At 52.3% G+C, this 25,275-nt stretch overlaps 1 protein-coding gene across 3 annotated transcripts; it reads left to right on the top strand.

Annotated features, from left to right (window-relative positions):
• Nucleotides 1-1,326: 1,326 nt before the first annotated feature.
• On the top strand, nucleotides 1,327-20,337 carry ANAPC7 (anaphase promoting complex subunit 7). 3 transcript variants are annotated; one of them, XM_004595305.3, is made up of 11 exons: nucleotides 1,327-1,528; nucleotides 4,436-4,622; nucleotides 7,632-7,751; nucleotides 9,030-9,141; nucleotides 10,089-10,242; nucleotides 10,829-10,971; nucleotides 12,883-13,000; nucleotides 13,960-14,156; nucleotides 17,221-17,445; nucleotides 18,058-18,208; nucleotides 19,617-20,337. In XM_004595305.3, exons 1-11 carry the CDS (start codon nucleotides 1,428-1,430, stop codon nucleotides 19,804-19,806), a joined length of 1,698 nt encoding a protein of 565 aa, XP_004595362.1. In that variant the 5' UTR covers nucleotides 1,327-1,427; the 3' UTR covers nucleotides 19,807-20,337. The 3 variants fall into 3 exon arrangements, with proteins under 3 accessions (XP_004595362.1, XP_058512436.1, XP_058512435.1); XM_058656452.1 differs by having other exon boundaries at nucleotides 1,482-1,528; nucleotides 4,436-4,524; XM_058656453.1 differs by lacking the exon at nucleotides 4,436-4,622 and having other exon boundaries at nucleotides 1,383-1,528.
• The last annotated feature ends 4,938 nt before the right edge of the window (nucleotides 20,338-25,275 follow it).

Here is a 25,275-nt window from a genome sequence, read left to right as displayed (position 1 = left end):
TTTTCATGAACTTTTCGAAGCTCTCTTGTACATTCTGTCTCTATCAGTTTGAGAATTTTTTTTTTTTGTTATTTCATATAAATAGAGTCAGAAATTATGCAGACTTTTCCATCTGGCTTCTTTCACCTCCGTAATTTTATTTTTAGCTTGATATTTTAGAGACTTAGCCATGTACCGTGTGTGTTTTCCCTGAACAGTTACAGATCTACATTTTATTTCTTCAATCAAACATATAAACTATTTTGTTTTGTGTATATTATTAGATGTGGTTTTTTAAAGATTTGTTTATTTTTTATTTGAAAGACAGATTTACAGAGTGGAGATACAGAAGGATCTTGCTAGTTCACTCCCCAAGTGGCCGCAATGGCCAAAGCTGAGCCGACCTGATGCCAGGAGCCAGGAGTCTTTCCGCTCTCCCACGTGGGTGCAGGGTGCCAAGGCTTTGGGCCGTCCTCCACTGCATTCTCAGGTGCACCATCGGGGGCTGGATGGGAAGTAAGGCAACCGGGACTAGAACCAGTGTCCACACGCTCCATTGGTAGCACAGAAAGTTCTGTCACGTATGTGCTCTTGTTATTATCTTTACTTGCCTAAGGTTTAAAAACTGGGCTATTTCAAACTTTAAAAACACAGATTTATGAAGAATCAGAAGGTCCGCGACACTGTCCCGTGTCACAGACGGGTTCAGCGGCAGACGCTCCTGCAGGGGTAGGAAGCTGTGTCCACTTCAGGGGCCGGTTGGTCAGCGTCCCAGGTTAGCCGGAGGCTGACTGCTACGGGGCAGTTCGTCCTCGCATCTGGCCTTCGTCCACACTGACTGAACAAGGACACCAGGCCGGCTGCCTGAGGCGACTGGGGACCCCGACCCCCGAGGACGTGGAGGGCCGGGGGGGGTGGGGGGCGCCCCAAGGAAGTGGAGGGCCGGGTGGGGGTGGGGCCCGCGCCCCGAGGGGAGGGGCTTGACGCGTCATCGCAGTGCGCCTGCGCGGTGGGAAGGGCCGCTAGGTCCGCCTCGAGGCGCCTGAAGAAAACATTGAATCCCCGCCGTCCGAGGGTTTTCTCCACTACGTCTGTTTCATGAAAAATGTCCAGACACTTCATTAGCTTTCGGACAGGCCCGGATTCCTCTCAGGCTCACCTTATTTCAAACGAGCACAGATTACACCCGGAAGGGTTTTGGTGCTTGGGAGCCCCTTCTGCTGTGTGGGGTGATGACGTAACCACCGCGCAAAGTCAGCATCTTGACGTCACTGCCTCCCAGAGGGGTTTCCCGTGGACTCAGGCACTCGGGTAGCTACCTACGCCAGGGGGCGGGGCCGCGCGCGGAGCCGAAGGACCCCGGCGGAGCCGCCATCTTGGAGCCCGCCCCGAGCGTTGCTTCCCATCCCTCCGCGCCGCCGCCGTCGTCCTCGGTTCTGCCGGGCAGGATGAACGTGATAGACCACGTGCGGGACATGGCCGCCGCGGGGCTGCACTCCAACGTGCGGCTGCTCAGCAGCCTGTTGCTTACAATGAGTAATAACAACCCGTGAGTGGCGGCGGGGAGCGGCCGAGGGGGCGGGAAGCGGCGGAGTGGAGGGCGAGGGGCGCGGCAGAGGCCTCCGCCGCCGGGCTGGTCGTGCCCCGAGACTCCTTCCCGCGCAGCCCCGCCGGCCGCGGGGTCCTACTGGGCGGGTCCAAAGGGGTCCCCGCCGGCCACGGGCCGTGTGTGTGGAGACCCCGGGCGAGCCCACCCTCAGGGCGCTTGTCCCTTAGCTGGGGCCTGCTGTGCCTGACCTCCCCCTGAGTGGTCCTGTGTCCTCCACTTGGTGGTGTTTAGTGTTGTCGCTTCTCCTTAGACTGGGGGAGCGAGCCTGCTCTCCCATCTAGATGCTCCCACGGCCAGGGTGGGACCTGCCGCGGGGACCCTCACCTCTGCTCCCAGGCTCTGTGGAAACAGCAAGCTGGCCTCAGGAGCCCGAGTTGAACCGGAGCCTGTAACTGGCTCGTTAAGACCCTGATTGATTTTTTTTTTTTTCAAGTTTGTATATTTTCACTGGAGAGGCAGATTTACAGAGAGGAGAGACAGAAATGAAGATCTTTGGCTGCAACGGCTGAGTTGACCAGAAGCCAGGCACTTCCTCCAGGTCTCCCACTCGGGTGCAGGGTCCCAAGGCAGTCCTCGACTGCTTTCCCAGGCCACAAGCAGGGAGCTGGATAGGAGTGGAGCAGCCTGGATAAGAACCGGTGGCCATATGGGATGTTAAATAAAGCTCTTGAAGGTGGAGGATTAGCCAGTTGAACCATCATGCAGGGTGGTGGTTGAGGGGAATCCTGCCTAATTTTCTATTTCACTGCCTACTGAGCTCGGCACAGCCTCTGCAGGACGAGCCTTTGTGAAGTGATCTAAGGAAGTGCAAAATACTTTGTCTAGAATGGCACATCTTGTCCACTGCTCCCTGTAACCAGGCACGTCTGGGTTGGGTTGGGCTGTGCCGAGAGGTCTGGGCCTTGGCTCTCTGAGCTGAGGGGCTCCCCCACCTGACACCCCACACCCAAGTGGCCACCTCCGCTCGGGGTCCACCTGCTTGCTGTTGGGACCTTGAAAGGGAAGACCCCCTTTAATATGCTAGTGGGCTTTGAATCTCGCCAGAGACCCACTATTTGCCACCATCCACCTGGTGTCCACAGTGTGGAGGTCTGCTTTCTGTCAGCGTTCTGTGTTTATTCTGGAACTTTCCCTCGGTCAGTAGAATAGTTTGTAACATTGGTTATGAATGCATGGCTTGGTCGCTGCCCTTGGTCCTCAAGGCCTTACAGGGCTGTAGGGGGAACTGAAGCTAGTCAAGGTGTTTGGTTTGCCTGTGTGTTTTCACTTTGGGTTTGTCCAGCATTTTCCTACCTTGGGTGGATGTTAAGTTCTGAGCTGTATCATTGATATTTTTAAATGTCTTACTGAATAGTAAATACATTTTTAAAAATATTGGACTGGTGACACGGTGCAGTGGGTTAAGACATCATGTGAAGATGTCTGCCGTCCCATTCAGAATGCTGGTCCAGTCTTGACTGCTCTGCTTTCTGCCCAGCTGCCTGCTGGTGCATCCAAGGGGGTAGTGGGTGATGGCGTACAGGTTTAGCGTCCTGTCACTGTGTGGGAGAGCTGAATGGAATTCCAGGCTCCATGCTAGTCCGGGCCAAACCCAGGAAGCTGGAATCTGACCCGGGTCTCCCACATGGGTAGTGGAGCCTAGATACCCTGGCCCCTCTGCCTGCCTTCCCATGTGCACCCGGCAGCACATCAGAAGTTGAGTGGTCAAATCTCCAAGAGCAGTGGCCTGCCAGTGTTGGTGGCGGCACCACTGGCCTGGTGCCTTTGGTATCTAGAGCTTTCAGTCCTTCTGTGTCAGACTCTTGTTCTGCTCCTTCCTAAACAGGCAAAGAGGTGAGACTGTTTCTTTTCAGGTCTTTGCCTTTCTTTGGTAGTGCTGGTTAAGTCAGCATTAACATAGTACAGGTGGAGCTGCATCTGTGTATCTAACTGTTACACGGAGAGTGCTTAGAGTGAAGATGGAGAAGATGGTACATTTTTTTTTTTTAAGATTTATTCATTTTATTACAGCCAGTTATACACAGAGGAGGAGAGACAGAGAGGAAGATCTTCCATCCGATGATTCACTCCCCAAGTGAGCCGCAACGGGCCAATGCGCGCCAATCCGAAGCCGGGAACCTGGAACCTCTTCCGGGTCTCCCACGCGGGTGCAGTGTCCCAAATCATTGGGCCGTCCTCGACTGCTTTCCCAGGCCACAAGCAGGGAGCTGGATGGGAAGTGGAGCTGCCGGGATTAGAACTGGCGCCCATATGGGATCCCGGGGCGTGCAAGGCGAGGACTTTAGCCGCTAGGCCACACCGCCGGGCCCAAGATGTTACATTTTCTGTATGTCTGTTTGATTTATAGAAAAAAGAGCAACATGCGGGCCAGTGCTGTGGTGTGGTGGGTTAAGCTGCTACCTGTTATACTGGACTCCCACATAAATGCTGCTAGACTTGGAATCCGGCTGCTCGTTCATGCACCCGAGAGAGCTGTGGAAGCTGGCTGAACTATTTGAGCCCCGACACCCACCTGGGAGACCCAGTGAAGCTCGTGGCTGTTGCCTGGCACAGCCCAGACCGTTGCTGCCATTTGGAAAGTCAGCCAGTAGATGGAAGTTCTCTCTGTGTTGCTCTGCCTTTCAAATAAAAGAAAGAAAATCTTAAACAGAAAAACGATCACGAGTGTTGAGCATTGTGAGCGTAGAGGCCAGCCTTCCACTCTTCAGCTTAGGGACGAGCGCTTAGCAGTGTGTACTGTATTTAGACTGTCGCTGTATGAGACTCTGTGTTAGACTTGCTGTGGTCACGGAGACGTTCTGGGCAGGTCAGAGTAACCGTGCCGGCCGTCCTGTCTCTCTGTTGCAGGGAGTTGTTCTCCCCGTCTCAGAAGTACCAGCTCCTGGTCTATCATGCCGACTCCCTGTTTCACGATAAGGAATACCGGAATGCCGTGAGTAAGTATACCATGGCTTTACAGCAAAAGAAAGCCCTTAGTAAAACTTCAAAAGTGAGACCTGCAACTGGAAATTCTGCAGCTACTCCACAGAGTCAGGTAATTGGAGATGGAATTGTTTGATTTTGGTTTTGGTCTTTTGAGAGAGAGAGAAACCAGAGAAAATTGGATGTAGAAGGTAGTCAAATAGGAAGGAATTTGAAAGCGGAGCTGACTGGAGAAACGTGAACAATCGATGTGGAAGTAAGAACTGTGATGGGTTCTCTGGTGGGGCTCTGAGCAGCTCGGGCTGTCCTTCCCTGTTGTACAAACTGCACTATGTGGATCTGTTATTTCTTCCCAAGAGGCAAAAGGACAGCTAGGTGTGCCACATGCTCACGGTTCCTGGGCCTGTGGCAGACTTGAGTACTGCCCAGCTTTCCCATGTGAGTGGCAGAGGTTCAAGCACTTGAGCCATCGTCTCTGCCTCCCAGTGTGTGTTCGCAGGAAGCTGGACTGGAAGAGGAACTAGGACCAGAACCAGGACCCCAGTGTGGGATGTGGTGTCCCAAGCAATGGATTAACCTGCGCTACCACGACTGCCCCAGTATTTATAATTTTTTTTTTTAAGATTTATTTTTATTGGGAAGTCAGATATATAAAGAAACTGGGGAGAAGAAGATCGTCCGTCTGATGATTCACTCCCTAAGCAGCCGCAATAGCTGGGAGCTACGGCGATCCGAAGCCAGGAGACAGGAGCTTCTTCTGGGTCTCCCATATGGGTGCAGGGTCCCAAGGCTTTGGACCATCCTTGACTGCTTTCCCAGGCCACAAGCAAAGAGCTGGATGGGAAGTGGGGCTGCCGGGATTAGAACTGGCACCCATTTGGGATCTTAAGTGAGGACTTGAGCTGCTAGGCCACGGCCCCGGGCCTCGTTCTTTTTATTTCCAACTCTTCCATTGTTTGGATGTACTACATCTCGTTTACCTGTTCACTCGTTGATGGGCATTTAGAGGGTTTTCACCTTTTTAAAAATTTTTAGGTCCCAGTATTTCGGCTCAGTCGGTTAAGCTGCCACCTGTGGTACTGACATTCTTCACAGGCGCTGGTTTGAATCCTGTCTGTTCCACTTCCAGTCCAGCTCACTGCTGATGAGCCTGCTAAAACAACAGGAAATGGCCCAGTGCTTGTATTCCTGCCACCCACGAGGGAAGACTGAATGAAGTTCCTGCTGGCTAGCCTGTCCCAAGCGTGGCCATTGTGGCCATTTTAGGTACTTAGTGCCCGGATGTAAGACCCTTGTTTCTGATGCTCTCCCTCCAAGTTTGCCGCTCAGTTAAATATATAAAATAAAGAAGTTTCATTGGCGTTGGTGTTTTTTTTTTTTTTTTTTAAGATTTATTCATTTTTTTTTATTACAGCCATATATACACAGAGGAGGAGAGACAGAGAGGAAGATCTTCCATTCGATGATTCACTCCCCAAGTGAGCCGCAACTGGCCGGTGCGCGCCGATCTGAAGCCAGGAACCAGGAACCTCTTACGGGTCTCTCACGCGGGTCCCAAAGCTTTGGGCGGTCCTCGACTGCTTTCCCAGGCCACAAGCAGGGAGCTGGATGGGAAGTGGAGCTGCCGGGATTAGAACCGGCGCCCATATGGGATCCCGGGGCGTGCAAGGCGAGGACTTTAGCCGCTAGGCCATGCCGCCGGGCCCGGCGTTGGTGTTTTTGGTGCAGTGGGTTGAGCTGCCGTTTGTAACACCAGCATCCCAGTTGGAGGACCAGCTTGATTCTCTGCTACCTTGCTTCTGATCCAACTTCTTGCTAAGGCACCTGTGGCACGGGAAGATGCTCCCAGTACCCGCAGCTGCTGTCACCTACTGCGAGACCGTAATGCAGCTCTTGGCTTGCCTTGTCCAACCTTTGCCATCATAGCCATTTGGGGAGTGAACCAGTAGAAGCAGATCGTCTGCCCCTGTGCCTTGCGACCTTTTTAGATGCTGGCATGGTAATATACGAGGCTAATCTTTGGTCCTGTAGCACTGGCATGCCATGTGGGTGCATTTCATGTCCCAACTGGCTGCTCCGCTTGTGTTCCAGCTCCCTGCTTATGGCCTGGGAGCAGCGAAAGATGGCCCAAGGTCTTGGGACCCTGCACCCATCTGGGAGGCCAGGCGGAAGCTCTGGCTCCCAGCTTCAGTTCAGCTCGGCTCAGCTCAATTCTGGCCATTGCAGCCATGAGAAGTGAAACCATGAACAGAGTCTTTTCTCTTTGTCCTCTGTGTGATAATCTGCTTTCAAATCAAAACAATAGTTTTTTTTTTAAACTACTCTTGTGAGAAAGTTTTGTTTATCCTGAATGATAGAATAATATGGAAAGACAGAAATGTTCCATCATTCATTTACTTCCTAGATGCCTGTAGCTGGGAAGGTGAGGAGCCAGGAATTCCATCAGGGTCTCCCAGCACTGGCAGCAGAAGCCGGCGCACTGGAGTCGTGGCCTGCTGCCTTCCAGGTGGAGTAGTAGGAAGCTGGACTGGGAGTTGGAGCACAACTTGTCAGTGACTCTGATAGGGTCGAGGCATCTCAGATGGAGGCTTGACCTGCTCCGTAGCTCCGGGTGGCTTGTTCACTTTCTGCCCATGAGTATTACTGCTAAATATATTTTTAAAAAAGATCTATTTTATTTTTATGTGGAAGTCAGATATGCAGTAGGGAGAGACACAGGAAGATCTTCCATCCGTTGATTCACTCCAGCAGCTGTGACGGCTGGTGCTACGCAGATCCGAAGCCAGGAGCCCGGAAGCTGCCGGTTTCCCACGCGGGTGTAGGGTCCTAAGGCCTTGGGCTGCCTTCAACTGCTTTCCCAGGTCACAGGCAGGGAGCTGGTTGGGAACAGGGCTGCCGGGATTAGAACTGGCGCCCATATGGGATCCCAGCATGTGCAGGGCAAGGACTTTAACCACTAGGCTACTGAGCCTGGCCCGTGAGTACATATTTTGAGCTCTCTTAGTTCTGTATGCCTGGGAGGAAAATTGCCAGGTCAAAGGATAAGTCTGTCTAAAGCATTTTGAAGGACTGCCATACTATTGAAATCATATTTTGAAGATGTGTTTTTGCTGTCTCTTAGTGTCTTCCATCTGAAATTGAAGTGAAATACAAAATGGCTGAATGTTACACAATGCTAAAGCAAGACAAAGATGCCATTGCTATACTTGATGGGATCCCTTCCAGACAAAGAACTCCCAAAGTAAGTTGACTGCAGTGTTAATTCTGTGTTTTTCTGCTTTGCAGCTCTCCCAGCCGGCACCGTTTGTTGGTGCATCAGGATATGCATTTAACCATGTGACTTCGCAACTCTAAGCCTCACCTTGCTTCCCTGTTAATGAAGTGCAGGTTTGGACAGAGAGAGAAATGATTATCTTATGGAAATGATAGCTGGAGAGTACCACAAGGTACTCATGGTTACAGTGTTTGCTAGTAGGGCAGTGAGTGAGAAAACACTTCAAGGGGTGCACACATTTCACTTTAGTATTCCATTTTTCACATTCGTGAATGTGTCACGTGATCATAGGAATTGCTTCTTAAGCCTTTTATTTTCAAAATCGAGACTGTACAGTTCCTTAGTGTTTTTTATGTGTCGGGCATGCGTTTGCATTTGTTTGGCAGTGTATTATGGTGATAAGAATACCTTTAATTAAAACCAAAAGCTCTAGTGGTTTTGTTACTGTTTTTTTTTTTTTTTTTTAAGATGTATTTATTTTTATTGCAAAGTCAGATATACAGAGAGGAGGAGAGAAAGAGAGGAAGATCTTCCATCTGTTGATTCACTCCCCAAGTGACCGCAACAGTCTGAGCTAAGCTGATCCAAAGCGAGTTTCTCTGGGTCTCCCACACGGGTGCAGGGTCCCAAGGCTTTGGGCCGTCCTCGACTGCTTTCCCAGGCCATGAGCAGGGAGCTGGATGGGAAGTGGAGCAGCCAGGACACGAACTGGTGCCATATGGGATGATTCTGGTTCCACAGCAGTGGCTTCACTCACCATTGGTGGTGCTGCCTCCAACTGATTCTTCACTAGCAGCTGTGCTAGAGTCCTTATTTCCTTCCCTTAATATTCAGTTTAAAATGTACGTACTTGAGCAGCTTGGGGTAAGTTCAACTTAATGTAAAAAAAAAAAAAACAAGCATTCTAGGGCATTTTGGGGCATTTCTAAGGCTTCTGGGACATTCTCTAATGAGTGCTGTTCGTATTTCCAGAGGCAGTGTCTCTGGCCTAGGTGTTCCCTGGGCCTCTTGGGTGGGTAAGTGGGCAGTGTGACTTTGATGGATGGGTGTACCTAGGAAAAGGAAGGGTAGGGGTTCCTGCTTAGTTTTGCAGAGTGGGCTTTTATTGTTCATTTATTTAGGTCGTGACTAGATTATCCCGGAAGCAGCAGTGCAGGGGCCAGTGAGAACCGACAGGACCTTTTCATGATGAGATGCTTTCATGGCGGTTGATGTGTGATATGCTTTCCTTTATTTTTCATACAGATAAACATGATGCTGGCCAGTCTGTACAAGAAGGCAGGTCAGGAGCGGCCTTCAGTCACAAGTTACAAGGAGGTACTGCGGCAGTGCCCCTTGGCCCTGGATGCCATTCTGGGTACGGCTCAGTTCTCAGCTGTTGTCATGGCTTGCTTACTGTCCACCATAGTAGTCCTCATTCTTGGCTAGACTGTTATGTAGCTTTGATTTTAATTAGCAAAATCGTGCCTCGGATGAACCTCATTGGCTATGAAACTGCCACTGCGCAACTAGCTTTGATTTTTAGAAATTTGTTTCTTATAATTTTGCTTAATTTGTTTGAGAGACAGAACTCTCATCCCCTGGTTTGCTACCTGAGCGCTTGTGAGCCAGGAACCTGGTCCAGGTGCTTCCTGTGGGAGCTGGAAGCCAACTGCTTGAGCCATCAGCTACTATCCCCCATATGCAAAGAGCAGGGATCAGAATGCGAGAGAGACTTAGATGCAGACATGCCCAGCAGTGGCTGGGTTTTTGGTTTGGTTTGTTTTGTAAGATTTATTTTTATTGGAAAGGCAGATTTACAGAGAGAAGAGGCCAAGAGAAAGATCTGTCTGCTGGTTCCCCCGTCCCAGATGGCCACAACGTCCAGAGCTGAGCTGATCTGAAGCCAGGAGCCTCCTCTGGGTCTCCCATGCTGGTGCAGGGTCTTAAAGCTTTGGGGTATCCTCGACTGCTTTCCCAGGCCACAAGCAGGGAGCTGGATGGGAAGTGGAGCAGTTGGGACACCAGCTGGCACCCACATGGGATCCCAGTGTTTGCAAAGCGAGGCGCTAGCCACTGAACAATCATGCTGAACTCACCAAGCAGCTTGTTATCCCCTATGCCAGCTCTCGCTTCCTCTCCAGAGAGTGATTGAGTGGGATTCCTGTTGTCACATTTCTGTTCAAGGAATGTTAAATCAGGGTCTAGTGTTGCTTAGGATGGGAAGAGTGCTTGGTACCTTCGGGAACGTATGTCCGTTACGTCCTTTAGGACAGAAGTGGATACAGTGCTCACTGCCTTGTCTCCTGTTTTGTGTTGCACTAGGTTTGCTGTCTCTTTCTGTGAAAGGTGCAGAGGTGGCCTCCATGACAATGAACGTGATCCAAACTGTGCCTAACTTGGACTGGCTCTCCGTGTGGATCAAAGCCTATGCGTTCGTGCATACTGGTGACAACTCAAGAGCAATCAACACCATTTGGTAAGACTTCAGACCGCTTGTTGGGAGGTGCAGTGTATGTAAATCGGAGAACAGTAACATGAGATATTTACCTCTTGGCAGCAGGTTGTCTTTGGGCCCTGTCTTCTCGTGTAGAGTAGTGTCACATGGGATGGGGTTGGCGCTAGTTCTGCTCTGTTCCTGTGAAGAAGCCATGCCTTGAAGCAGGCTGGCTGGAGTTGTCTTGGATTCCTCCGAACGTGATGAGCCAGCCTTTGACACGGGGCTGGACCTTTCCCTTTGTCCAGATGAAGACAAGAGGCTGGCCTTCGTGTTAGCTTCCAGTTTGTGGCTTTACTGGACATCAGGTAGTGTATGTTCCTGTGAAACCTGCAGCCAGAAAGTCCTTGGTAGGCAGTAAGAAAGCGCTGTTGTATTCTGTGTGTTTGCTGTTATCATAAACTCAGAATAAGAAAATACAGTGTACGCAGTTAACTTACAAAGGTTTTTATCAAGGAAGATTTTATTCATAGCCAAAAGTAATTAGTATTTATATGTTTAACCTTCAGATTCTACAACTAAATACATTTATTGCAGACTGTACAATTCACTATTTAATGTTTTAAAGTTCACTGGAGAAGAAATCCTTACTGCGAGATAATGTGGACCTCCTGGGAAGCTTAGCCGATCTCTACTTCAGAGCTGGAGACAATAAAAACTCCGTCCTGAAGTTTGAGCAGGCGCAGATGTTGGATCCTTACCTGATAAAAGGTAAGTCTTTCTCCAGGCAGGGCTCGGTGCCTGCGGGAGGGCTGGGCAGGACGTCCTGTGAAGCCTCAATCCGTGTTTCAGGGATGTTTCTTGGAAGGTTGGTTACAGCAGCCTTTCACTTTGTTCAGGTCATGACACTTAGATGATTCCATTTTGAGCAGTTGTCCTTGCTGGAGTGCAGGCGTCATCTGCCCACAGATCATTATCTGAGTCTGTTTTTTTTGAAGAAAGCGGCAGGTCACAGTTGTCCTTAGGATTTGTGAATTTATGGTGTGCCTGACCCAGCATTTGGCTGGCATCCCCAGAGGCATACTGTCTCTTTAGGGCATTTGGCTTTACTGTGTTCTTAATATAATTAAAAATGAGTACATGAACAGATGTGGAGAAAGGGATAATGTGAGAGGCAGTACCTAGGTATGAAGAACAGGAAAACCATTGATCTGGAAGGTCACAGCTGAGGCTAGGGTCCAGGGATGTCCAGAGGAGACTGTTGGGTGACTGGCCGAAGGTGGAAGGTGTGAGTGCTCAGGACTCAGGGGGGCTATGACAGTAACAGGAAACAATCCTGTAAGTTCTTGTGTTTTAAGGTTGTTTTAATTTTCATCTACTTCCAGGCCAGAGGAGGAGAGGGGAAAAAGAGAGGTCTGCTGGTTTACTTCCCAAATTCCCACAGGGAACCCAACACTCCCTCTGGGTCTCTGCTGTCAGTTGCAGGGGCCCTGGCCCTTGGGTAGCAGGAAGTTGGTTTGGAAGTGGAGTAACTAGGTCTCGAACCAGCACTTTGATAAGGGATGCTGATGTCTCAAGCCATGGCAGCTGAGTACAGCCAACACCTACTCTTATCTTAGAGGTTCAGTGATGGAGCAGTGAGGGGCTTGGCTTGATAAGCAAGCACATCTGGAGAGATACACCTGGTTGTGTGAGGTCCCCTCCTGCGCAGTGCCCGTTCTCTGTGCTGTTGGAGCTCAGGCTGAGGCCAGCAGGAGCATCAGCGTGACTGGCTCAAGAGGTGTTCTCGGGCCCGGCGGCGTGGCCTAGCGGCTAAAGTCCTCGCCTTGAACGCCCCGGGATCCCATATGGGCGCCGGTTCTAATCCCGGCAGCTCCACTTCCCATCCAGCTCCCTGCTTGTGGCCTGGGAAAGCAGTCGAGGGCGGCCCAGTGCCTTGGGACCCTGCACCCGTGTGGGAGACCCGGAAGAGGTTCCAGGTTCCCGGCTTCGGATTGGCGCGCACCGGCCGTTGCGGCTCACTTGGGGAGTGAATCATCGGATGGAAGATCTTCCTCTCTGTCTCTCCTCCTCTCTGTATATCTGACTTTGCAATAAAAATAAATAAATCTTAAAAAAAAAAAAAAGAGGTGTTCTCACGGGGTGCTCCTCAGAGGAGGAGATGTTGATGGCACGGTCCCTTTGCAGAGGTGAGTAGGGAAGCCAGGTGGATGTCGGGGCTGCAAAGGCGGTGGTCTTGAATGAACTTCATTCCAGAAGGAAGGGTATGTTTTGTCTGGGAGAGGTCAACTCTTCCTAAGGCGAACTGGCTTTTCCAGCATAAGTTTGTGTCCGACTGCCTGGAGCTCTTGGTAGTGAGAGCTTACCTGATGCCTTTTTGGGCCCTTCTGGTTGAATGAGGAAAGCTGTGTACCACCCCACAGGATATGAGGACAACCAGTTCCTGAAGGTGTCAGGCTGTGTGTTGGTCAGAGGCCCTTGTGCTCCTTTGCTCATTGAGTTACTGGTTTGGATGGGTTTTGCTTTCCAGTAGTCACTTGATGACACACTGGAAGGGCCGGTGGGCGAGCTCCCCGTGCTGGGAGGGGCTCAGCCTGCAGCACGAATGCCCCAAGCTGATTGTGGAATTCTGCCTCCGTGTGCTGGGTGTGAAGGGCTTGTCATGGCAGCCTTCTCTTCTAGGGATGGACGTCTATGGCTACCTGCTGGCCCGGGAAGGACGGCTGGAGGACGTGGAGAACCTCGGCTGCCGCCTCTTCAATATTTCTGATCAGCACGCAGAACCCTGGGTGGTCTCCGGGTACGTTTTTACATTTTGCTTTCTGTTTTTAGATTGTTTGAGACAGTGTTTCTCACGATCCAGGTTGAAAGCAGAGGTTTAAGAAGGCAGCAGAGCTGCTTTCAGCATGTGGCCTTTCTGTGAGTCTGGACACACTGTCTGCCCAGGAAGATTTCTTCCTTGGGGGAATGGTTCAGGCCCCCGGGAGAGGCGTGTGCTGAGTCAGTGCGCCTGTCTTGGGCTGCACTCTGGCTAATGGCTGACTGTTGGCAGGAGTCGGAGCTCTGTTACCGTCTGCTGTACACGTTGCCTGCCTTTCACTTATGTGGGAAGCAGAGAAAGGAAAGAGCCCTTGTCCAGTTTATTCCTCACATGCCTGTGGCTGGGAGTTAGATGAGGGTGGTCACACGGGTGGTGGAGGCCTGTTCTCCTAGGGTACGCATCACTGCGACCAGAGCTCATGCCTGAATCGAGCACTCTGACAAGGGAAGCGGGAGTCTCAGTGACATCATTACTTGTACAGATGTTCCCTGCTCAGGTTAAAACTCACTGTGGAGGGTCAGGTGCTGTGGCTCTACAAACTAATCCCCCAACTGTGGCACCAGCCTCCCGTTTGGGCACCTGTTCACTTCCCAGCTGGTTCATTTCCAATACAGCTCTCTGCTTGTAACCTGGAAGCAGAGGAGGATGGCCCAAAGCGTTGGGACCCTGCACCCACATGGGAGTCCCAGGGAAAGCTCCTGGCTCCTGGCTTCAGATCATCTCAACTCTGGCTAGTATAGCCATTTGAGGAGTGAACCAGTAAGTGGAGGATCTCTCTCCTTTCTGTAGAATTTGCCTTACAAATAAATAAATCTATTAAGACAGAACCAAAAAGCCACCTCCCGTGGTATGGAGTAAGGACCAGGCATGGGGCCGTCTTGTTTGTGGTGACACGGGTCAGTGTTTCCTCCCCGCTAAGCTCTGGCGGTTTCTCCCAGGTGTCATAGTTTCTACAGCAAGCGCTACTCCCGGGCCCTGTACTTAGGAGCCAAGGCCATCCAGCTCAACAGCAGCAGTGTCCAGGCACTGCTTCTGAAGGGGGCAGCCCTGAGGAACATGGGCCGAGTCCAGGAAGCTATCATCCATTTCCGAGAGGCCATCCGGCTGGCGCCTTGTCGCTTAGATTGTTACGAAGGTAAGGTGGCACGTGACAGTTGGGTGGGGTGGATCTGCAGGGCTGGCGGCAGCTCTCAGCTGGGCAGGCTCGTCAGCACTGCCACTGTCCCCTCTGCTGTCTGTGAGGCTCAGCTGGGAGTAAGCGTTGGCAGTTTGCAGGTGATCTCCGTGTGTAAGCAGATTAGACTGACTGTGTATTTAAGGCTTTGACTGGATTTTTTTATTTCTTTGAGAATCCATTTTTCTCATTCTTGTTCAGTTGTATGGGTTTTTCTGGGTTTTGTTTTAGGATTTAATTATTTTGATTGGAACGGCAGGTTTATAGAGAGAGGAGACAGAAAGATCTTTCATCCACTGGTTAACCCCACTGGCCGTAACAGCTGGTGCTGAGTCAGTACAAAGCCAGGAGCCAGGAGCTTCTTCCATGTCTCCCACACAGGCTTTGGACCATCCTCCACTGCTTTCCCAAGTCAGAAGCAGGGAGCTCAGCGGCAAGTAGGACAGCCAGGACACGAACCTATGCCCATATGGGATGTTTGTGCTTGGAAGGCGAGGATTTTGGCCACTAGGCTACTGTGCCAGGTCTTTATTTTATTTTATTAAGATTTATTTATTTTTATTTGAAAGGTAGATTTACAGAGAGAAAGATCTTCCGTCTGCTGATTCACTCCCCAAGTGGCCACAGTGGCCGGAGCTGAGCCGATCCAAACCCAGAAGCCAGGAGCTTCTTCCATGTCTCCCACACAGGCTATGAGTCATGTTCCACTGCTTTCCCAGGCCATAGACAGGGAGCTGGAAGGGAAGTGGAAAAACCAGGATATTAACTGGCACCCATATGGGATCCGTGGCGTGTAGGGTGAGGATTTTAGCCACTAAGCTGCCACACTGGGCCCTACTCTCTTTTTTTTTTTTTTTTAAGATTTAGATTTATTTATTTTATTGGAAAGGCAGATGTACAGAGAGGAGGAGAGACAGAGAGGAAGATCTTCATCCGATGATTCACTCCCCAAGTGGCTGCAATGGCTGGTGCTGCACCAGTCTGAAGCCAGGAGCCAGGAACTTCTTTCCGGGTTTCCCATGCAGGTGCAGGGTCCCAAGGCTTTGGGCCGTCCTCGACTGCTTTCCCAGGCCACAAGCAGGGAGCTGGATGGGAAGTGGAGCTGCCGGGATTAGAACCAGTGCCCGTAAGGAATCCCGGTGCGTTCAAGGCGAGGACCTTAACCATTACGCTTTCGTGCCGGGCCCCTTATTCTCATTTTTTATGAGGGGTATTTGCATAGGATTGTTTCCTCTCTCATTTATTTATTTGAAAGAGTTACAGAGAGGAGAGAGCTCTTCATCTGTTGATCTGTTCCCCAAAAGCCGCAGCAGCCAGGGTCAGGCCAGATCAAGTCAAGAACCAGGAATTTCTTCTGGGTCACCCATGTGGATGACAAGGCTCAAGGACTTGGGCCATCTTCTCTGCAGGTGTATGGGCAGGGAGCCAGACGGGCAGTGGGACAGCCGGCCTTCGGCCTGATACTCCCTGGGATGCTAGCTTCCTGGGCAGTGACTTGACCTGCTGCTATACCACTGTGCTGTTCCCCAGAGTTTTGTTGGTTTGTATGTCGCTCTCCATGCCTAGCACTGTGCTGAATCAGTAGGTTCTATTCCGCTTTCCAAGTTGACCTACCTTGGCCAGCTGAGTGTCCATGCGGAGGGGACAGTGCTGGCTGGAGGCCAGTGTCTATCTTCATTGGGACTTGCAGATTGGGTGTTTGGGGTTCAGCTTTGTGTTCTTGTTTGAGTTCATGTGAACTGACCCTCTGAGTTGAAAGGAGCTGTGCCAACTTCAGCAGCATTTGGTGACTCAGAGACATTTAAACTAGATCTTACAAGATGCAGTTCCTCCAAAACATATTTTTATTGTAAGAATTTAAAAATAAGTCTAGGAGTCTCAGAGTGATTTTGCTCTCAACAGGAAGATGAGTTCAAATCTGAGAAGTAAATTTGGAAGCTGGGGAAGGACAGGCCTGCTGGAGGCTGTGCCCTGGTGGAGGTATGGGAGTAGAAGCTCCAGCCAGCTAACCCTTTGCTTTCAGCTTGCGTTCTTCATCGTAAAGCTGTAACTGTCCTTTCCCTGCCAGGTGTAAACCTTCGGTTTACCTGTGTCACCAAGCTGGGGGTACCTGTCCCCCTTTTCCATGTGCTTGGATAGGGGGTATCCCCACCTGGTTTCCCAGGCTTTTGCCAAACCTTTGAAGATGTGGATCCGGGGAACCCTGGTTATGCTGTCTGGTAACCGCGGTGAGGTTCCTTCCTTTGCTGGTTAGTAAAGAACATTCTTTTCCACTTCTGAAGTAGAACTACTTAGTATGTGATTGGAAACTGCCACATATGCAACTTGACGTGTTGTTCTGAATTAACTTAAGGTAATTTCCGGTTCTGTCACCAATGGCGTGGAAGAGTGCTGCTGACTGGGGTGGAGGAGTCTGTGGAGAAAATCTGCCAGGGGTCGTGTGGGCTTGGGGTTTGAGCTGGTTTTCTGTTGAGAAGAGTCCTTAATGCTTTATGCCAGAAGTTCTCTCTGTTCTTTTCAACTTCTTAGCTTGAAGACTCAGGGTTGGTGTCACTGCACATCTCTGAGTGTTACAGGAGGTCTGGGTGTGTTCGCTCCATCTGACGGAGGGCCGCCCTCTCTGGGTTATTGGACAGCCAGCCGTTCGGTTTGTAGCAGTGTCCAATCACTTGGGGAGCGGTGGGAGCCTCGCCTCTTAGGCGAAGGCCCTTGGGCAACTGCGCACAGCTGTCCACCTTCGTCCGGCTGCTTGAGTCCCAGCCATGTGGAAGATGGCCTTCAGTGCTGCTGTGTGCTCACATGTGTGGCTTCCTTCTTGCTAAATGTCCCTTGGCACGGCTGGCTGTTTTCATGTCCATCAGAGGCCCTGAGGAAGGGGACAGCACCCTGTGGTCTCATCTCACTGCCGAGTCTTCCCCTGGCCTGCCCTGTGTCTGACACTGAAGGCTGTTGCTGGGAATGCTGCCCGACGGAGCGTGGTCTGGAGCAGGAGTAGCGCTGAACTGCACGTGTTGTGTTTTCTCAGGTCTCATCGAGTGTTACTTAGCCTCCAACAGTATTCGTGAAGCAATGGTCATGGCTAACAATGTGTACAAGACTCTGGGGGCCAGTGCGCAGACCCTTACCCTTTTAGCCACTGTTTGTCTTGAAGACCCAGTGACACAGGAGAAAGCCAAAAGCTTGTTAGACAAAGCCCTCACCCAGCGGCCAGATTACATCAAGGCTGTGGTGAAAAAAGCAGAACTGCTTAGTAAGTATATTCTGATTACTGTGACCATGATCATCATTTTTATTTATTTATCTATCTATTTGTTTGTTTTACAAAATCTGATCTTGGTTGGACTCACAGATGACCAAAGTTGTGTTTGTAGCAAGTCAGAGACCACTCAGTGTCACCAAGTGGGGCTGGCCTGGGCCTGCTGAGGCTAGCTCACGCCAGCTAAAATCGGTTGGTACCTGTTCGGTTCATTGTGTGTTTGTATTTGCTTGTCCTGAACTTCTATACATTGAATTTAAGTATTTGATTTTAGCCAATCTCTGAATTGTCCTATGACTTCCCTTTTAGCCTTGGGTTTCCCATGCTAGTTTATGATGAGATCCTGAATTTGTGCTTGTTTGGCAAATCAAATGCCATGGGGCTTTTTATTTAACCTAAAGTTAGGAGTACATTTAGAAAGTCAGAACTCATGCTGCAGGTTCCTGGCAGCAGCGACTGAGCCACATTTGCTGTCACTTTGTGTCACAGCACCATCAGTGAGGTCAGATAGTCACAGTTACGTGGTTTCGTGTATGTGAGTTGAGCTGGGAAAACTATTCTCAAAATAATGTTAAAGTAGGACAGTGAGAGTCTTTTTATTTGCAGGCAGAGAACAGAAATATGAAGATGGAATTGCCTTGCTCAGGAGCGCACTGGCCAATCAGAGTGACTGTGTCCTGCACCGCATCCTGGGAGATTTCCTGGTAGCTGTCAATGAGTACCAGGAGGCAATGGACCAGTATAGTATAGCGCTAAGGTAGGCACTGAGCCTCCTGGGGCAGGTCGGAGAGGAGGGCCCAGGAGGCAGGAGTCTGGGGACACACGCTCATACTCATGGTTTAAAGCAGAATACTAACAGCAGTGGCAGAGTTCCAGGGTTACTTGGAATTCATGACTTTCCAAAATCTCCTCATCAAGTAGATTAACATTAAAGAATTGTCTCTCACAGTTCTAAGCAGCCCACACCACCGTTCCACCCATGCTCATCTGTGTGGGTCATCTTCCTGTCCTCACCCGCACACATGTGTATTTCCATAGTGTTACACCTAGTGCATATTTTTTATTCTGCTTTTCAAGTCACAGTACTGTAAGTACCTGCCCATGTTTCTATCTACTGTTGAAAACATGGCTTCTGACACCTCCTTCCGTCATCCTGGAACTTACTAACACATTCCCTTGTCTATATCTTTCTACCTTGTTAGGTATTAAGTGACTGAGGATTCACTGGTCATTCCATGTAAAGCTCTTAGCGCTGTGCCTGGTACATAGTGAATACTAAATAAATAGTGGATTCTTACTGTTGAAAGCAGAAGTGGTTTCTTTGAGGGTTGTGTGTGTCTGCGAGGTCATGCTGAGGACTGTCTTTAAGCAGAGTGCCGCCTGCTTTCATAGCAGTTGGTGGGAGGCCAGGTGGGCATCCGGGCGGAGCCTGGGTGCAGCTGAGGCCAAGGGGCAGGTGTCAGTGTGTTGACATCAGTGGGAAGGGGATTCCAGCCTGGATTTTGGCTGCCTTTTTGGAAGCTCAGAGTCAAGTGAAAACAAGGCTTTGCTGGTGATGGACACGTGTTGGCTCGGTGATTGTCCTTCAGGCAAGGGGAGCTTTTTCTGAGTCCAGGATCTGAGTGCTCTCCAGTCCTGACCTCTGAAGGAGTAGCCCAGGGGGTGACTCAGCTCCTGAGTGGGAATGCCCAGGTAGGCTGAGACCGATCCTGGGGCAAACCCAGGTGTGCACAGTGGGTCTCGGGCTATCACATGTTCCGTTGGCTACAAAATGCTGCCGTAATTGTGTCGTGAGACTGTGGAACCATTTCACAGGAAAGGGACTATTCTTTGTAACCTCCTAGCTCAAAACCCAAATCATTCTTTAAGAAAGGACATTGGAGTTTTCTTCTGATGTTTGTGTGCTACTTTTCCATTGGTATGATCTGATAGCTGCCCCTAGCTGAGTGCTAGTAGTAACAGGTGTTAGAAGGCTTAAGAAATTTGTGGAGAAAAATACTCAATTTGGGCTGTAAGAATTAGAGGAAGAGAATGCTCTCTGCCCTGTGGTGGCGGATTTCCTGGTTCAACCTCGGAGCAGCATATCCGAGGGCTGGGACAGGACGTGTCACCAGCAAGAAGCAAGACGGGGACTCAGGCCTCTCCTTTGTTTTGTTGTCCCCTAGTTTGGACCCCAATGACCAGAAGTCTCTAGAGGGGATGCAGAAGATGGAGAAGGAGGAGAGCCCCACGGATGCCACTCAGGAGGAGGATGTGGACGACATGGAAGGGAGTGGGGAAGAAGGGGACCTGGAGGGCAGCGACAGTGAGGCGGCCCAGTGGGCCGACCAGGAGCAGTGGTTCGGCATGCAGTGAGGGCAGCTCGACGTGCCGCCTGCGCCGAGCGATCCCCGGACCCCGCACGCCGTGGGAGCTGCCCTGAGGAGAACAGAAATACCGTGCGTGGCAAGTGTGGGAGCCCAGCACCGAGCTCCTGGCCTGGCCAGCCTGCAGGACGTGCCTTCCCACAGCAGGGAGGACCACGGAGCGCTTGGGACCCACACGTGCAGCTGCGGGCAGGGAGTGCTTCTGACGGAGCTCCTGGAGACCACTTCGTCTGGGATGCGAGTGGCCTTGCAGGAGTGACCCACCTCCCAAGTCCAGGGTCATTGCCCTGGAAGGCCGCGCAGCCTGGCCCTGCACTCCTGGGCAGAGCAGGCCTTCCCTTGTAACTCGCTTCCTTCTGCAAGTTAGTGATGCCTTAAGCTGCCAGCTGCTAGGTGCAGGACAGCTTTCCTAGGTGCTCAGCTGGTCCCTGGCTGTGCCTGGGCCGATGGGCAACATGGGTGTGGTGAGAACATGGCAGGGGTGCACCTTGGCAGTTAACTAATAAAAGTGCTTTGTACAGTTGTGTGCCAGGATGGTGTGAGCAGAAGCCCTTTAGCAGGCTATTGCCTTCGTAGTCTCAAAGCATTGGTTTAGCCGCAGAAAGTTCCTAAAGAGACTCTGTCCTTCCCTGCTGCTAAGATCTCGCATCCTCTGGCCTGGGTCATCCTGCAGACTCAGATTCCCAGGGTCAGGAAGCCCTGGCTAGGCATGGATGGACCCAGCGCGCTGAGGGTGCCTTGAGTCTGCAGTTAGGGGTGCAGAGAGGGCGGGGCTACATGACTGCTGTCCAAGTGCTGCAGAGTGATGGGAATGGAAAGTTGTTTGCTGAAGAGTACAGAATACCTGTGCAGCGTTCAGCCAGGCTGATTACTGCAGTTTACAAGTGGGCGAGGGTCTGTGCCAGCCATAGTGGGCCTGGGCAGCCTCTCTTGGTCGGAGCACAGCAAGGGCTCAAAGCCCTACTGGGGATGTGTGGCCAGGAGGTGTCCCCTAGACGCCCCAGTGCTCTGGCTGCAACCTCGCCCGCTGCCTCAGCCCCCTCACCAGTTCAGTCCTGCCCTGCCCCCCGGCTTGTGCCTGCATGGAGTTCACTACAAAACACCATTCTGCCGCTGTCCAGGCGGGGTACCTTGCAGAGCCTGTTCCCTCTAGCTGCCTCTCGGCACCCTCCTTGGACTCCCCTCCTGGCATGGAGGCCAGGAGTGACGTGTCTGCCCTGCGTTCCTGCATCCTGGCATCACCCTGCATTAGATCCCTGGGTCCTCCCCACCCACAGCCTCAGCCTCAGAGTGAGGACCAGCTCAGGCGTTGCGGCTGCAGCTCCCTTGGTAGACCCACACCAGGAGTGGAAGGGGCCTGACCGGAGGCCCTGAGGAGCTTGCTGACATTACTACTGTCTCTGCTGATGCCCCCCCTTGCGGACTGGGACCCCAGGAACATGGTCAGATCCCACTGCTCTGGCTGGCCCTTGCAGCCCACCTTCCACCCCCAGTGTCTGGACTGTCACATAGCCAGAATTGAGTGTTGTGACCAAGTCCTGCAGCTTCCTGGCCTGCTCAGGGTGAGGGGCTGTGAACGGGTGCCGGCCTGATGCCCCATGGGAAATTTCACGGAAGTATTCACAAGTTCCCTGCTGTGGTCATGGGTTGGGAGGTGCTGTTGCCAAGCTGGCGGAGGGGGCGGTTTTGGAGGGTGCTGCTGGCCTCCCTGCCATTCTCCCACCACCCGGGAACCCAGAGGAGGGGGTTGCCAGGGACCTGGCATGGGCAGCCCTTCCTTGGGCCAGCCTGCTTGCGCTGAATGTGAGGCCAGCTGTGGCCTGCATCTGTAAGCCTCACACCTGAGCATGACTCCCTGTGAAACGGGTTCCCAGACCCAGTGGCAAGCCTGAATTCTGTGTTTATTTTAAAGATTTATTCATTTTTATTGCAAAGTGAGTTATACAGAGAGGAGGAGAGAGAGGAAGATTCTCCGTCCAATGATTCACTCCTCAGGTGACTGCAACGGCTAATGCTGCGCCAATCCAAAGCCAGGAGCCAGGAACTTTCCTCCAGGTCTCCCACACGGGTGCAGGGTCCCAAGGCTTTGGGCTGTCCTCTCCTGCCTTCTTAGGCCACAGGCAGGGAGCTGGATGGGAAGTGGGACTGCCGGGATTAGAACCTGCGCCCATATAGGATCTTGGCGCATTCAAGGCGAGGACTGTAGCCACTAGGCCACGGCTCTGGGCACCTGTGTTTTGTGTGTGTGTTTTAAGATTTATTTATTTTTATTGCAAAATCAGATGTACAGAGAGGAAGATCTTCCATCTGATGATGCACTCCCCTAATGGCCGCAAGGGCTCGAGCTGAGCTGTTCTGAAGCCAGGAGCTTCCAGGTTTCCCACACCGGTGCAGAGTCCCAAGGCTTCGGTCAGTCCTCCACTGCTTTCTCAGGTCACAAGCAAGGAGCTGGATGGGAAGCGATGCTGCCGGGACTAGAACTGGTGGTCAAATGGGATCATGGCACGTGTAAGGCGAGGACTTTAACCGCTAGGCTATCGCGCCTGGCCCCAAGCCTAAATTCTGATTAAGTTTTTTAAGACCGAAAAGCTTCATTGTGCTGGCTTGCTCAAAAGCTCACAGCACCTGAGCACACCTGCTTGCTACCTGACGTCAGCAGAAAGCTGTGTCAGAAGGGTGCAGAACTCGAACCCAGACCTTTGAAATTCCCAGCAGCATCCTAACTGCTCACCAAATGCCCACCCTGAACCTGATACATATCCAAGCTCAGAGCTCTATCCCTCCCCCCGGTCCTTGTGTGTTAGAGTGCAAATTTGTGTTCGCTCCCTCCCCCACTTCCTGCTCTATGCACTGGCAGGCGGGAAATCAGGAAGTCTCAGGTCTGACCTCAGAGGGCCCGTGGATCCACTCAACAGCCACCTGTGAGTGGGAGGCCCTGCCCCTCCACGGGCCACACCTGTGGCCTCGTGGCTTTCCCAGCATTCTCCAGCTCACCTGGGGCAGGCTGGGCCCCGTGCAGTCAGCTCCCAGAGTGCGCTGCGGGCTCTGCTGTTCGCCTCACTGGAGCCTGGTCTCAGGGCCACCCGCCGTAGAGCAGCGTGAGGACAACGTGGACGCTTGGTGTGGCTGCAGCCGCTGTCGCCAGGTTGCCAGCGTCTCCGACACTGGGAGGGCCTGCTAAGGTAAGTGCCTTACTCAAGTTTTCCGCTTCCCCATGGCCGCCGCCTCTCCTGACTTCTGTTACCCGGCCGCCTCAGGCCTGGAAAAGCCTACCGACCTGCCGCAGTCACACCTGTTGGACCAGGCTTTGGGGCGTTGGGGTGTGGGGTTCCCAGGTTGCTGTGGAAGATGTTGGTGACCAGCCGCAACTAGGATGTCCCTGCTTTGCCGAGCCAGAGCCCAGAGTGGGTCTCCGTGCAGCTGTGAGCAGAAACTGAGCCTGCTAACGTAGAGTGCCCCTGGGTGGTGGGTGAACAGGGTGGGCACCCTGGAACAGGTCCAGCACCTCAAAGGTGTAGGAACGTCAGTGCGGTGCGCTGGGTGGATGCTTAGCAGAATGCAGGGCCTTGGACACCAGCTCTGAGCCGCCAGAGTGCGGAACCGCGCGTCCCACAGGTGGTTAACAGTGCTGCCACTCAGGGTTACTTGAAAGGCGGAGTTAGGGAGGGAGGTAGTGCTTCCACCTGCTGGTTCACTCCCCCCAAAGGCAGAAACAGGAGATGGTCTTCCCGGCCTTGCGTGAGGGGCTGGGGCCCAGGCCTTTGGCCATCCTTCACTTTCCTCCTGGGGCGGCAGGGTTAGAGAACGGGTCCGGGTCCTGGTGTCCACCACAGCGTACAAGGCTGGACACCATGGTGAGAGAAGGGGAGTTTGGTTCACGTAAGAAAGACGCTCAGAGCGGAGGGGCTGGTGGAAAAATGAGCCGCTGGGGTCTTACCCCCTGGAATCTTGAGGTGTTTTTGGTTTGTTGTCTCCAGGGAGCCAGGACGGTGGTGACATGTTGGCCACTGTGAGGACCGGGACCGTCTTTGGGGAGCTCTTTGTACCTCGTTTCTGTTGGAACTGGAATTTTGTCCAGTGGCGGCTGTTCCATCCTGCTCTGTTGTGGGGGTGCGCGCTGGCAGGGGGCTGGCTTTAGTCTGGCCTGCTTCCGGCTCCAGCTCCCGTGTTAGCAGGGGGCTGGATTGGAAGTGGAGCAGTTGGTGCTCATGTGGGATGCCGATCGCAGGTTACACTGGAAGGGTGTGACGCTCGCTGCAGCATGGAGGGTGAGTGAGAGGGAAGAAGCCGTTACAGAGAGAATGAGAGCGAGGCTCTGGGCCTGAGGTACCATGGCAGCTCCACTCAGAAATGCGCGAGAGAGTCCGGCACGGTACCCTAACAGCTAAAGTCCTCGCCTTGCACACCAGGATCCCATATGGGCGCCAGTTCTAAATCTCAGTGGCCCAGCTTCCCATCCAGCTCCCTGCTTGTGGCCTGGGAAAGCAGTCGAGGATGGCCCAGGACCTTGGGAACCTGCACCTGTGTGGGAGACCTGGAGGAGAATCCTGGCTCCTGGTTTCAGATGGGCTCAGCTCCAGTCATTGCCGTCACTTGGGAGTGAATCATCAGATGGTAGCTCTTCCTCTCTTGCCTCTTATCTCTATAAATCTGACTTTGCAATAAAAATAAATAAATTTTTTAAAAAAGCTCATGAGGATAAAGTGGATGGATATCTGGAATGGGCACATGGGCATTCTGTGGCAAGGGTTTGCAAAGCTCAGAGCCCTTGTGGTCCAGTCCCCTCCGAGTACACGGTTCTAGGCGACCCAGCCCTCCCCTCTCCATGTCCCCCAGAAGGAGGTGGCGGGGCCTGCTTGCCACAACCGTGCCTGCTTCTGTGCCGTCGCGCTGTTCTGGGCTTTGCCAATGTCAGGTGTGCTGGCGGGAGTGCTCATCAGGCCAGGTGGTGAGGTCAGGCCGAGCTGCCCGCATACAGGGCTGGAGAGCTGGGCCCCTGGCCTGTGAGTGGCTGGAGCTCCCATGGTGTGGAGCTGCTGTGGTGTGCCTGGGAGTCCTCCGCCCAGGGCTGTTGGTCATGCTTCCAGACTCTGGAAGAGCTGGGGCCTTACCCCTGCTCCGCCTCTCTCTCCTGCCCCAACCCTGCAGGGTTCCCAGGCACCCACAGGATGTGTCAGCAAACCCTGCGCTTGGCTGTCCCTCCTTTGGAGAGATCCCTATAGGAGCCCAGTGACATGGTACCTTTCCCGGGCTACCCTCGCTGGTGCAGCTTCCTGTGGGTGGTTATGTGTAGGTCTGTGGAGTATTAATGTATCTGTGTATAGGTGTGTATTTGGTGTGTGTAAAGGTGTGTGAAGGTATGTGTTTGCGGTGTGGTATGGTGTGTAGGTGTGTCTGGTGTGATTGTGTTTATAGGTGCCTGTGAAGGTTATGTCTGTGTGTGTCTCTGGGGTGTGTG

The sequence above is a fragment of the Ochotona princeps genome, chromosome 29 (genome assembly GCF_030435755.1).
Source record: "Ochotona princeps isolate mOchPri1 chromosome 29, mOchPri1.hap1, whole genome shotgun sequence".
Lineage (NCBI taxonomy): Eukaryota > Metazoa > Chordata > Mammalia > Lagomorpha > Ochotonidae > Ochotona > Ochotona princeps.
The sequence above is the reverse complement of the archived record's forward strand: the minus strand, read 5'-3'. Positions and strand labels throughout refer to the sequence as shown.

Bases quoted from the DNA above. Each gene is read 5' to 3' on its own strand.
- ANAPC7 (XM_004595305.3), top strand. From the start codon at position 1,428: ATGAACGTGATAGACCACGTGCGGGACATGGCCGCCGCGGGGCTGCAC. The intron at 14,157-17,220 runs GTAAGGTGGCAC...GTGTTTTCTCAG, and splicing joins TCGCTTAGATTGTTACGAAG to GTCTCATCGAGTGTTACTTA. The intron at 17,446-18,057 runs GTAAGTATATTC...TTTTATTTGCAG, and splicing joins GAAAAAAGCAGAACTGCTTA to GCAGAGAACAGAAATATGAA.